At 38.9% G+C, this 14,385-nt stretch overlaps 1 protein-coding gene across 6 annotated transcripts; it reads left to right on the forward strand.

Annotated features, from left to right (window-relative positions):
• The first annotated feature begins 326 nt into the window (after positions 1–326).
• gry (trafficking protein particle complex subunit 11 gry) lies at positions 327–13,596 on the forward strand. Of its 6 annotated transcripts, none has more exons than XM_022843705.2 (23): positions 327–412; positions 1,594–1,816; positions 2,853–3,089; positions 3,467–3,654; positions 3,999–4,166; positions 4,446–4,619; positions 4,791–4,887; positions 5,146–5,272; positions 5,576–5,724; positions 6,262–6,432; positions 6,769–6,847; positions 6,955–7,155; positions 7,431–7,603; positions 7,727–7,873; positions 8,142–8,261; positions 8,645–8,841; positions 9,024–9,187; positions 9,410–9,608; positions 9,741–9,816; positions 10,172–10,331; positions 10,624–10,759; positions 11,033–11,249; positions 11,564–13,596. In XM_022843705.2, exons 3-23 carry the CDS (start codon positions 2,895–2,897, stop codon positions 11,768–11,770), a joined length of 3,345 nt encoding a protein of 1,114 aa, XP_022699440.1. In that variant the 5' UTR covers positions 327–412; positions 1,594–1,816; positions 2,853–2,894; the 3' UTR covers positions 11,771–13,596. The 6 variants fall into 6 exon arrangements, with proteins under 6 accessions (XP_022699440.1, XP_022699439.1, XP_086826996.1 ...); XM_022843704.2 differs by having other exon boundaries at positions 2,875–3,089; XM_086970870.1 differs by having other exon boundaries at positions 1,594–1,812; positions 2,875–3,089.
• The last annotated feature ends 789 nt before the right edge of the window (positions 13,597–14,385 follow it).

The raw sequence follows: 14,385 nt of genomic DNA on the forward strand, positions 1-14,385 counted from the left end.
TGGCGGAACAGTGAAGGTCTGCGCGTGATCGTGTGCAGTTTGTTTGGTTAACGGAAAGTGTCACAATGAATCGTGTGAAGGGTTCAGAATCGGAAGTCACTATCTATAAGTTGCTGTATTTAGAAGCACCAGACATTTTAATTAAGTGGTAATTGAATTGTGCCCGCTTCTCCCTGGCAAGCCATTCACCGCTTAGTGTTAGCAGACGACGCTGTTACACAATTTGTTTCGCCAGCTAAACGAAAGCAGAAGTTGCCGCAAATGATCCTCTCAAATTTAGCGGTCGAAACATCAACTTTTAAAGAGAAGCAGAATACGCATCTATCGTAAATGACATGCTACTGAACTTTTTATCTGTATGGGAAGCTTCCGCCCATAAAATCTCGAATTGGAACATTAATGTGGTACCGAAGTAATTATTAAAATATGAAAGTATGCAATAGGTGTAGCGTGGATCCTATTTTAACACGTAGTTCCCGTCCTATAGGCAGACAATAAGGTTGCTAGAATCTGCTTAGTTTAATCGTGCATGTAGTAGGAGTGTTAGCGCATTATTTTTTTTTTAACATTTGTGACTTAGCGGGATTAATTAACCGGTTTTTCATTTGTATCAGACTATCCTAAATAAGCTTTTCTATCAAATATACGTATCTAAGTAATATCCCTACAGCTCTAGGATATCTTTCGCTAATTTATGAACCGAAAAACAACAGATGTTTACATTGCTTGGAGACGTTTCTAATAGTGTTTTAGCTACGTGTCCTCTTCATTTTGGAAACGTCAATTGGTTAGACCCGAAGGCTTAGCGCATTCCCCCACCACTTGGTTTTGTTAAAGTAGAAAATTATCGGAAGATATATCCATTCACAACTGAAGTAAATCGATTTCCGAGTAATAGTAATTCTATCTTTATCCACTTAGGCTCATATGCTTGGCAAAAATGTTTTTGCGTCTCTAGAGCATCGGTTCCTTTGAATGACGGTCAAACAAGTAAACCGACCAGCGGGCAGAAAAGAATTTACAGAAATGATTGGTCGTTGTAATGAAAATGCCTTCCATATTTGATTAAACTAACTAAATAACAACGTTTTATTGTAGGTATAAATAAATATAAAAAAAGGCAAATATCTAAGATTAAAATTAATACAGAAAACTACCAACACAGCGCTAATGCGAGCAAAAACAGTATAATAATATAAACCATATAGCTTAAATGCTTAATAATCATTCCCACTACAACTAACCTATGTACTAGAGGATTCACAAAATCCTACACATTGTAAATTGCACATTTCATCGTTTCCCTATCTCAGTTTTGTGGTATTGTATTTTTTTCTGACCTTTATAATATACTTTTTTAGAACGTGAACCCACCTTTTCTCATCTATTTATTTAACTCAGATTTTTCAAAAATGCGGGTAACATAAAAAGCGAAAAAAAATCAACTTCTGCCTCTAACGTTAAAGTTGGGAATAGTGCGTGTGGTCCTCTTTTGCTTTATATGGTATAGATGATAATGAACTCCCAGCCTCATACTTTTGCTGTTTTCTAAAAATAAGCACATTTTTACTGAATCGTACAACTGTTTTTAAGTCTGTTTGCCGCGCAGTGCGTTAGTACGCCAGCATACGTTTCTCGTGAGCCCGTCGTCATCGCCGACAGCGCCGTTGGCGGTATCTAGCCGAACTACCACATTCGAAATCCAAATCTCTTCATCATTTCGAGAAAAAAAAAAAGGAAGATTTCTCAGCCAAGGATTTGCTAGTGCTGGAGAAAACATGAGTTCGCTCTGACATCGAGCGGTTATCGCCAGTAGGTAAATTGCACAGAGTAGGTATTTTCTGCAATCCTTCTTCCTGTGATATTGGAGCCGTGTGTTTATAATCCAATGCAAAGTGGTAGAAGTAGCAGCGATGCAACAACTGTGGCAGTGCAAACAAATGTTCTCTGTCAGCTGTGGATTACCTCTTTCTTGGCGACCTATCCTCCGTTCAATAGCTATCTATACTCAATGCTGTTTCTAGTTGGCAACCAGTCGTTTGTGATGCTTAACAGCTTACGCACGAAAAATCCAGCCCATGCGGTTACAGCTCATAACCGCCTCAATGACAGCTGTGTAATGTTTTAGAAACGGGACTCCGCCTCGTCGAATTAGAGCATTTTCATTCGTAAAAATAAAATACAAATTTTAGTTAAGAGTCATTGCGTTGCGTGCCTGTCAGAACTTATCTACCTGGTAACATATGTTGGCAGATATAGACTAAATGCGTTCTGAAAATAGTAAATCAAATAAATACCTTTGAAACCGGTGATAAATATACGTGTTGCGCTGATAAAGAAGAAGGTGCGAATAACTTGCTCATCATTTTAGCGATTCGAGCTTTCATAATTGTTAGTAAGGCAAAGATGCAGAATGGTCTCACGATTTTATTTACCACAAGCTACAAGTATTGCAATGACAGACTTCACTATGTTTATGGTTGCGTTCGTTTTTGATGCGTTTCTTTAGTCTCTACGAAATTCGCGTTTGCATATCACGATTATTTCAGCTTTGCTTCTTCATATACTCAGAACATAGTGTTTATTATGTAACTCTAACATGCATGCATGGTAATGTAATGTGAATTTCAATTATACGTTCTGTTTTTAACTAAGTAAGATGACCGCTACACAGCAGTGCTTGACTAATTATCAATAGAAGGGCCTAGAAAACCGATTTGCGTAGGCTGAATTTACTAAAAACAAAATCGAGACGTTGACTTGATATTATCAACACATGTTAATACTAAGAATGTAAGCACAGCTCAATTAGAGCCTAGTTTTTGTTATAGTAGTTGGTAAAATTGCTTTAGTTTTGATTTTTTCCCTTTATAGTGCAAACCAAGCGTGCGGAGATGGAGATCGGTGCGGTGCCAAATGAGCTGGTCGCTCGACTTCGGGCCAATATCGCGTTTTGTGGATTGGATCTAGAGAAACCTGAACATTTGACTATTTGGCAGGCGTTTACCGAGGCCCGGGCCCCTGAACGGGAGCCACTACAATTCACAAATGTATCACTCGACCATGTATTCCCTCAAGCTAAAACGAAGGTAATGACGCTTGGTGTCTACAAACAGTTATAAGATAACAAGGTTACCCTACGATTTTTCGTTCAAATTATTAACGATAGCGAACAATTCATTGCCAAAAGCTGAACTTGAGAAATACACAAACCCGATGCAATATGTTAAAAAAAATACTACAAAAAAAATCTTATAAACGTTTGTTGGATGACTAGGGCGCCTGACTTAATTCCGTAAAGTTTTGTTTCTATTTTCAGAGTATTTGAGCCCTTAGTTTCAGATAACCATGCAGTTACAATTAACGAGCACTTCCGTCTTTTGTGGGGTATCAAAGCTACCGAGGCTTTAGCCCTCACAAAGCAATGCTTAAATTGATTCTTGTCATTATCGTTGTTTGGTTTTAGCGCACGTCATTCGAAGGATACGTTGAGCGGGGTATTTTGAAAGCAAACTGGCTCATAAAACACACCCGTCTAATTCCGGCTGTTGGTGTGTTTTTCTTTGATCTCGACTGGGATGAGCCAGACTTTGCAGAGCGAAAGGATCTTGCTGCCCAGAACCTTCTGAATTTCAAACGGAACCTTTCTGGAAGGTAATATGTCTGTGGCTCATTTTACACAAAACATACTAATATTGAGCCTGTTGTAGCGTATAAAAAATATAGTGCAAATGTAAAGCTCATGAAAAATTCCTTTTTGGCATCACAGATTTATATACGATAAAACTTGGAAATCGCTTGCTAACCATTCACTTAGACATTTTCCCCGTTAAACTTTTCTGGTAAATCAAACATTTTCTTTGATATATATTTATAAGATAGTATATTATATAAAAATGCACTTAATTTACTATATTAATCGATTAGGTTTGATGAATGGTAAAAATACGATCTTTAAGTATAATTACTTCTTCTTCATATTTCTCTATACATTTTAGGGATAGCCGATTATGTTTAGTATTAGTGCAAAGGCGTGCAAGTTCTCCGGTAAGCGACAACAAGTTGGCAGCTGAGCGGGCCCACGAATTAACGCAGGCGTGTGAGATTCCGCTCAAAGCCTTATTCGTTCTACAGTATACAGAACACTTGCTTGGCTTCATTATGAGGTAAACAAAATCGCTTTGGGAGGCTAGCGTATTGCACTGACCATGCTGCGACAGTCAATGGAATTTGATAACTTTCTAGGCAGTCAGATTTGGCAGGCGTGTGCAGCAGCTCGATCAGAAAGTCCAATTGCTCGAATGCGAAAGAGCGTGTGAGGAGAAGCTTGTTAGAGTCTATTCCCTGATTAGATTGTACAGCGTAAAGATTCTTGATAAAATAAGCCACACTTCATGAGGTTGCATAATAAGCAGTTCCGCTGTTTTTTGTACCTCAATGCTTAGACTAGAGACAGCGATTATGGAACAAGCAAAAGGCTATTATTCCGCCGAATATCGTCGTATGGCTGGACAAAATCAACTTGTAACCAAGGGTACCTATCAGCTTCTTTGTATTCGACATCACTTTAAGATGGCAACTTTTCAAGAACTCAAACAAGATGCCTCGGTAGCAATAAAGTAAGTACCTCGATCAATTTCGCATCATTAGGAGAATGGTGTATATCAACAAGACCGATATATTTACCTGTTTGATCTGCTAACAAATATGATTAGTGAACAGATTGAGAAGCAGCGGTTGATAGGTTCTATTGTTGTATGTTTTTTGTGCTTTGACACATCCCTTTATAGACACTATAAGCAGGCGTATATATTGCTTGCTGAATTACGTGCCACGGATCCGAATTTACTGGAAGTCAAGACGATTGCCGGAATTATAAATTACAAGGCAAGAACCTTTTTGAGTCTTAGCAGCGTTTCAGCTATCGTTATTTGGCGTGCGTATTTCCTTTTGTCTTCTTTTCTATCGGATCGAAATACGCATTTAAACGTTTCTACTTTTAAGATATATACATCGTCAATGGATTAAAAAATCGATCCACTATGATTGCATTTGAACCAAGCGATAAATTATCTTTGAATAAAACGCGTTAGCCAAAAATTAACGTTATCGGTTGCGCTATTGTGTGCAATGAGCTTTCCGCAGATATGTCAACTGTACTACGAGCAGAATGCTCCATTGGAGGCGATCCATCAATTGCGAAGGCATATGGAGAACTTCAAGACAACCGTTGGACCCCCCGGACTAGCATTCGAACATTATGCTTGGTTAAGTAAGTTTCATGTCTATTTAACTGTTATACTGGCTGCTACTGAGAGAACCTGTCAATTATTTTGACCATATTTTTGTCGTTTCATATATTCATTTGCATACAGCAACCCAGTATGTTTGAAACTCTAGAATTGCTATTTGAAGTCATGACGACCTGTTAAAAAGCAACGAGCCGTGTTCAACGTTTTTCCTTTACATATTAAATATATCTTAATTTAAGTACCGCTGCTGAGTAGACGGAATACTTATCGCTGTTTTCTACATGCAAGCGTTTCTATTTTTTTTTTGTTTATTGAAACTACAGCTAAACAGAGTCAGTTATTCGGCGATTTGTTCGAGTCGGCAATCCGTCGAGGTCTTACTCCTATCCAAACCCAGCATCCCGGCTTCTATTATTCATCTGCCGCACAGTACGCCGTACAGCGAAAAAAAGCTGCGAGGCAGCTTTGTCAGGTAGATGATGTAATTCTAGTATAAATAGAATTTAACCAGTTCTGACAAGTAACTGCTTGCAAGTTAGATTTGTGTCCCTATCATAGCATAGTAGGTAACGTGTCTGTTTACCTGCTAAATTTTGGAACCCGTGGTGGTCTAAGTTTGACTCCAGGAGTTAATGCGCTTCGTTTCGCACTTGTAGCAACGAACCGCCGGAAGTCATACCTAACAGCTTTAGTACTAGACACGAGAAACGCGAAAAACAAATTGAGATATATATTTTGCAAGATATAAATGCTCTCTGTTAATGAAATTGGATCTACAAAAATATCATACAGTAGCATGCTGTTTTACTTCGAATGTAAAGCTAGACCAGCAGCAGAGTAGAAGTACCGTTTAGATGCTTTACAATAATATCTTTACATTTTCTTTACTCGCATAAATTGTATAACATCTATATGCCATTAGCGGGACCCTAAACAACAATATATTTTAGTCTACTTTGGCATCTCGTCCAAATTTCTGTTTCGGTCATACGCAACTGGTCGCAAGCAGGCTGTCACGACATATCCATCGCCGGATCCCTTGTCGGGTGCCGATCAGGTTCCTTACTACGGTCAGAGGCCGTGGCGGGCAGCGGCTGCGAAGGGCGAAGCCCCGGATCCGGCCCTTGAAGAGCTCGCTATCCGAGCTCTGCAGTATAAGGAAAGGCAGACCAATCATTCGGTATGTGTGACGTATATGTCGGGATTTGGCATTGCCGACACCGTTAGCATTGACATGATATCACAGTCCAATAACAGTTCCTTAGAGCAGTTAATACTACTCGTAGTACGAATACTTCATCCCAAGTGCTTGTTGGTAGAGGTTGAATGGCATACAAGTCAGTCATTTTTACAGCACAGATAACTGTAATACTGCCCTGGAATCCTTTGTCCTGGGTAAAGCATTTCCCTATGCTGCTAAGGTAGCCATCATTTTTTCGGTAGGCTGTCCATTACAAAAAATAGTTTTAGTAAAGGTACAACTTAAAAAAATGGCGTATTATTTGTGTATTTGCAGAGTATTATTATTCCGCTTCTGAGTGGCGCCGTGTCTCAGTTCAAAAAGTACAAAGGGCCCCGAATCAAGCGACATCAAAGTGAGCAGAACGATTTCTTTCGACATTCTCGAATTATATTTTTGGAACCCGGCACTGCGAGAAAAACATTTTATCGTAAAACTGACGTTTTACTAATTTTCTTTCAGTGGTGTTGCTGGCAGAGGAATATGCGAGCAATTCAGAGCCGGACAAGGCGTTATCAATATTAATGCATGTTCTAATCGACTTCAGACAAGAACGTTGGCCGCCGCTCCTGACACGCATTCTCGGTACAGCCTTAAGGGTGGCGTATCTTGCTGCGAATCCTATCCATTTCCTGACACTGGCTCTCGAGTACATGGCGACTTGTGAGTATGAGTGTAATGCATAAAGCACTTGGCTAAACGTTGCTCACTGAATTTTAATGCAAAGAGTTCTATGAATTGGAATCACGTATTTTCCACCTGTTGTACAAAGGCGCATCATAGCGACGTCCTAGATCAAATAAACATGAACCAGTTATCCTCTGCTGTAACTTTCGCAGTTGTGAATATAGTGTGTCGTATTACCAAACCCTGTAATGTGTACAACGTCACTATAATGTGAGTAATTATAACATTAGTTGTATAAAATGTTCCCATAGGGACGGATTGTACTGCGGAACAGCGAGACGGCTTGTTGAAAAGCGTTGCACGCCTATTAGATGGCCAACCACCGGGTCGGCCATTCACTGACCTTGAAGACACTTCTGGCCTTTGGACCGAAAAACTTCAAGCGTTTAAAACCAATGGACCCGTTCAACTGGACATGGACAAAGTATCCGCGTGACAAAATAAGGCCATCAAATTACGTCAATTTTTATTTTTTTCTGTGTGATCTGTTACGGCGCTAACCAATCAGTATTCATATATATTTTCCTACTCCGTGCATCTCTGACAGGTTCGATCGTGCATTTATTGCAAGGCGTATTTTAGCTCACCGTCGTATTCTTCGAACGAGACAATTGAGCTACATATTTACGTTCGGTCCCAGTTGCCATTTGACGTTAATTTCATCACTCGCTTCAACGTTCATTTCAACCACAACGTAAGTTAGGAAAAAATAAAAGCTAATTCGCCTGCTGCGTCAAGAATAGCCTACCAGTTATATATGTAATAGAGACCAACCCAAATAAACATCGTTGAGATTATTAGGTAATCCTTACCATGGAGTGGTAACAGTTGCACGACTCAAGCTTTTCTTTTTCTGGTAGATAACAAGGCGACATTGTAAAACTCCAAAATTGTTGATATCCGTAAATTAACAGCAAAAAACGACTCAGTTTGCTCATTTTTTGATAATATTGCCTCCGTAGGTGTACGATGGACAATGCTCAATATCAGATAACCGCGTTCTGGGCCTTGTGGCCGGCAGGACGCACAGATTTAGTTTCACATTTCCCGCAGGCCAGCAACACGTCGGTACCCAAATTAAGGTAGTACATAAAAACAAGCCGTTTTAATGGCATTTAATGTTTTCTTTGATATTTTTTATATCTTCGTACTATTAGCAGTTCCAAAAAACCTACGCATGAATCAAAAGAGAAGCAGCTTCTCTAGTTAACAAAACAAGCGGAAATTTTCGATTCTCACGTGTCCCAAAAGCTATATAAATGATATTTTAAAATTCATTTGTCAACTAAAGCTTTTCATCGTGTTCATTTTTTTTTCATGTTTAGTGAAAATTGGTGAATTATCAAATTCAAGTTAATAGATACAATATATGCATGCCCAATTTGATGTCACTGACAGAAGGGGGCTTTACGAAGACTACATTTAGTTTATTTAGAATTCATAGCATGGTCTATTTTTCTGACAGGTTGTCGGTGTATCGATGCTACTGGGTCAACCCGAATGGGAAGGTCAGTCGTATAAGCCTCTCGTACAACTAAACTGGACGGCCGCATCGTTAGGCACGCACTTCTTTCGCTTAGCCTGGGACCCAATTCCAAGTCGGGCTATCAAACAGCACCGTGAGCAGGATTTCAAAGAGTTACCGTATCGTCTCGTAGCCAGGTATGCCAATAATGTGCCATGCCGTGTTTGTACCGAACAAATCAAAAGTTGTTGCCACGTTAAGCTATGCTGTAATTACACAAACAACGAACGTATAAATAGTTTATTTTATCAGTACCATATGTTGTAAAAAGAGCTTTTTAGCCTAGATTTCTACATCTTCGCCTTGAACCTGTACACAGTATTGTGCATCGCGAAGCTCGAATGGCTGTTTCGTGGTCACTAGAAACTCCCGCCCTTGTGGGAGAACTTCTTCCTGTACGGATTCAGCTAACGAACAATGAGGCCGGTGATATCGGAAATGTCAAACTTACACTTTTTACGGCTGTTCCCAATAGTAAGTCAAGTATGTACCCAGCTTCATCAAAGAGAAACAAGCCGTCATATTCGAATTTAATTATAATTATAATAAGAAAAGCTAAGGCGGGACGAATCATGTTTCTGTAAGGTATATTTTAGAAGTAGAAACTTAGTAAATTTAGAACACAAATTTGTTACATATGTATATTTATTCCAAAGGATTTATATTGCTATATATTTATACACATATGTTTTGATATATATACAGCTATTGTGGCCCTTGACCCTTCGCTGGCAGCTGATGCTGGTCCGTCAGTAACAATGGACATACCGCCAGTGCGATCTGGGGCTTCTCAAAACATCGAGGTGTTTATCAAAGCTGCTGAGCCTGGCACTAGGGAGCTCGAGTTAACAGCCTTCTATGAAACATCGCTTGTGCTGTCGGAAGGCAAAAATGTCTTATGCAGGTAATAATTTTTGCTAATATACGATTTTACTCTTTTTTATTTTAGTTTCGACTATATATATCCTCATATTTTTTCAATCATTTATACTATCCTACCACGACGGATAAGCTTATGATATCATATATTTTATAGGTGTCATAAGCAGGATCGGCATAAGCTTGAAGCTGCAGTAGCGTTTTCATTGGAAGGCCATCTACTTAATAAAAAAGTACGTTTTTTAAATATATAAATTGTAGGAATGTTGAAAAATACTTATTATGATAGGTTTTAGTTTCGTATTAACTGTAACAGGTATACGGCAAAGGTCGATCAAAATTATTAACGATTAAATTGATTTTACCCGCTTTTACCACAATACGTTGCTTCACTGCGTTCGAGTAATTAATGTCTTTGTTAAAATAAAGAGGAGAAACAATTATGACAGATGCTTAGGTTCTTGTTTAAAAGAACAGTTATTCAAAAGAGATCGAATTACGAGCATTAAATAAGTGACAAAGCACGGAATAAGGTTCTCTCTAAGGAAAAACGTTTTCTTCTAAAATTATTATTTCTGTTTAATCTAGTTGGCTCCCGTGTCGAAACTTCATGAAGGGGAGCCTTTCGTTTTGGCCGTCGACGTATCCTGTATAGCAGACGGTGGAACGACTTTGCTGTTAGGGGAAGGCCAATTACAGCCTGCGGCCCATGTGTCAATAGCGAACAGCGGCGATGCGATGCCTTCTAGTGCGTAGACTTGTGAACCTCGGGCGTATAGCAAGTTTAGTTGAAGATACATTATATTTTCATTAAGCCCACAGCGAAATTTGAAGCACTGAAAAAATGTTAAGTTAATTATAGCTACAAATATATTCATTGCATTCGGAATTATTTAATAACAAGACTAACGTGGATAAAAAGGAAGAATCTAATACTAAGTCGTCGTTGACAGTCTGTCAGTACCGTAAGTGTATAATTTTCTTTCATTTTGGATAGCAAGCGCTCGATGATGACACTAAATAGCCTTGTATGTTCGCAGTCCCGAGGTCTCAAATGGAAGGGGTCCAGCTCCGTGCTGGAGAATCAGCCCGTTCATGTTATACTCTGGAGGTAACCCCGCCTGCCTCAGGAGATCCACCGGCTCCGCTTGGTCACTACCGTTTCTATTGGCGCAGGTAGGTCTTTTAGAAACATTCGAGTATCATAGACTAACAATGTATTTGGTGTGTATCTTTATCAGTATGTATTAACGCAAATATTTAGAGTAATCTATAAAGAAACCGCGACATCGTAAGGTATCAAGTATTAGTGTCGACGCAAGAATCCGTCACCAAAAAAACATTCCAAAGCGTAAACAAACTGTGCATTTGTTCTACGATCCAGATTCTACGATTCAGATAAATATGAAGATTTGTTATTTACATAGCTTTGCTGTTGTGTTATTATAGGAGTTCTTACGCTCATTGGAATTCCGCTCAGCTGACTCTTCCGGCCCCGGTCATTCTCTCATGCCCCTTATCGCTCTCTTTAGAAGCTCCAGCCCACGCCCGAGTCTCAACTCCACTATACATATCCTACCACCTACGTAACCGTAGTGAACGAGTTCAGGAGCTTAGTCTTCAGGTGAACTCATCTGAAGGCTTCATGTTCGCTGGTAGCAAGCAGGTTAGTAGTTGCAGATAAACAGCGATGCATTTGCTCAGACGTATTCCGTCGAAAGACAGGAAATAACCATGAGGCGACGTTGCTTTTCAATCATACAAGTTGTTGGTGCTCATACGACTCGAACGTCTTCAGTCCTATATGCGAAATAGATTATTTTTTATTATGCTAGCCAAAATGTGCCCGATTCAGCCAGTCAAAGTTAGCTGACATGTGATAAAGAGCTAAAATATGTGTATCTGTGTATGTATGAGCGTTTCTCGCATGCAATAACTACTCCCATGTGTAAATAAAGTGTGTTCCTGTTTTATTCGCAGCTATCGCTTCGAATTGCCCCGGGGGCTGTAAAGCGGTTACAGTACACGCTATACCCGTTAGTCGCTGGTTACGTGGCGCTTCCGAAGTTACAATTACTGCTCGATCCTTCGGTTGCCCCCGTGGAGATGGACTCGGCTGCACGGGACATGCTTCCTTCCTTTATCTTTGTTATGCCACATAGTAGAGGGACCCGAAGCCCAAGCTAGGAGTGCTTCGTACACTAGGATCGCCCAAATGCACCACAACTGTCATTAGCCTTATGCCCCATCTTCGATTATTGATACTCGGCAGTCAGTTGTGTTTAACAAAGGCTCAAAGTATAGGAAGCCACCATGCTATTATAGAGATGAACGATTAAGCTATCCTAGCGTCGCAGCCTGATTGGGCGGCGCTAGGACAGCTTCGAATCGATGTGATCTAGGAACCCTGACAATAGGTAGAATCCAACATGTCTTATGCTATCTTATATATATATATGTCAACTGATATGAAGTAACTGCTGTAATGGGAGTAATCGCTAATTAATTACACGTCCGCTATGGTGTACATGGTTAGATTTTTATAACATTGTTTTTCAAAAAAGACAAAGATTTATAATGTAATGTTTGTTTGTTTTTATGGAAAGTAGTAGTAGATTAAAAAAGCCACATTGCACTTAATAAGGAAGTATTTTAATTTGACACGGTTATGCCTTTCGTTGGCTAGTTGCAACATAGGATACAAATGTCTGCTGTCCTAAACGAATCAGTATATTCTAATTTTTAAGTTTGGAAACTTATCTTATCGTTTACCAAAATAGGAGTCGCATACGAGTAATATATACGTGTATACATGCAAGGAAAGTCAACTATCCACTATTTTCTGATTGAATATCAGACACAGTATTGCAGAAGTTCGCGTTAATTATTTGATAAGATCTACCTTATTGCCTGAATATTACCTAAATTAATAGTTACCTAAATATATATTATTATATTACCTAAATCAAAAGTTTTGGTATCATCATCATCAAGAACTATGATTTACTGTAATTAAATACTTACCTGGCCAGTGAAGTAACTGTTTATGTATAATATAAAGGTCTGCATGCAGATATGCGCTACAAAGTTGATGCGCAAGTTCTATACAGGCTTCGGCTCAGCCGGAGAAGTTGAGTGGAAATGTATTGATCCTACGGGAACCATAATATACGGCAATCTAAATAAATATAAACTAACTGAAAACAAATTTTGCATTTGCAAATGCAGTCATTTCGATCAATGTTAACTTCTGTTTATTGACACATTTATATTTGTGTGAGCTTACGGCGCCCAAATATGAGAAAGATAAATTTTTTGAAGCTATTATGTCGACATTCATAAAGCCTGCCTCCTTAGAGCAAATGGCCTAAGTTTGAGACAAGCGCAGTTCTATCAAACAGCTAAAAGATAAGTTTAAAACTGATTTTTAAACTTCAGTTTCTGGCAAGAAGTCTTCCAGAAAGACGCATGCGCGCAAAATGAATTGCAACTGTAGACAAAAAAAATTCCTAAGCTTGTTCAGTAAGAGAGGGATGGACCGATTTAGAAAACCTAAATCATATTGACATACGTTCTTATATATCGAATTTATTCAACATATACATTTCTGTGTAACGATTCACAACTGTCTTCGAGGAATTCTAGCTTGCTATATACATCAACATAAACAAGACACTTGAGCATAAAGGTTAGGTGCATCTCTACGCACACGCTTTGGTTAAACCTCATGAAGTTCTGTCGAAGTGTTTGAGTATTACTTATGTAATACTGTAGTGTGCGTTATAAAATTGCCTACGACGGCCTTGCAATAAAACTATGTGTCGTGTTGAGACTCCTGCAGGCTCGTCAGGGTAGTCTTCTATTCAAGAGAAGATACCTATGTTTTTTGAGAACTACCATTATTCTAAATCACGTAGCGCAAACTAGAAGAGCTGTATTGTTATGATCAATATTGATAATACGGTTAATAATGAAATTGCAATAAATTTAATCATGTATTAATATTAATTGTATATTGTTTACTTTCCTTTAAAAGCCGCTGGGTTATTTGTTGCGCTACGTTTAGTTTGGACGGGCTGTACATACAATGACATATGTACATATCGGCAGAAGAAAGCACGCCATTAGGAGCTTCTATAGCCATTGAAATTTAATTCTGCTGACATTTCCAGTAATCACCTTTCGAGATTTTTTCCACGATGCCTGTCTTGGTGCCTTTTTACATCACCTACCTTCTGCACAACTAAAGTGAACACATTGAGGCCTTCAGAATCGAAGTTCCGACTTATTTACGCCCCGAGCAACCCCCAAAAGGCATGCGAAGTTAATGTCCGCCTTGTGTAATCCGTTAGGTAAGTTCGTAGAGCATAATATTATTGCGCCTGATCTATATGCAAAGAGATTACTCAATATCAGTAACTCTTTTTTGATATGTCTTAAAAATCGTAATCAGAAAGGTGTAAAAACAAATTACCATTCCGCTCGCGATAATTCTACTAATGGTCTCAGTTTTTTTTACCAATGTTATTATTTTTATTACCCAATCAAGTTTATCAAGCGAAAGGGCCATTTCATTGAATTTCAAAAATGTTTTCTGGCTTCTGAAGCAAGAAATAAAAAAATATCAATTTTTAAAAAGAAGTGTAATACTTGTGTGAGTTACAATTAAAAGATCTGTCGAATCAAACATCCGTTTTTCCATCTGCTAGCATCTGTGTCGAAATCTCGAACGGCAACCACTAGAGGAAATCTGGCACTTCCAGAAATTGGACTGAAGTTTTCAGGCGATTTACATTCATTAT

Source organism: Varroa jacobsoni, unplaced genomic scaffold (assembly GCF_002532875.2).
Source record: "Varroa jacobsoni isolate VJ856 unplaced genomic scaffold, vjacob_1.0 scaffold_1071, whole genome shotgun sequence".
In the NCBI taxonomy this organism is placed as follows: domain Eukaryota; kingdom Metazoa; phylum Arthropoda; class Arachnida; order Mesostigmata; family Varroidae; genus Varroa; species Varroa jacobsoni.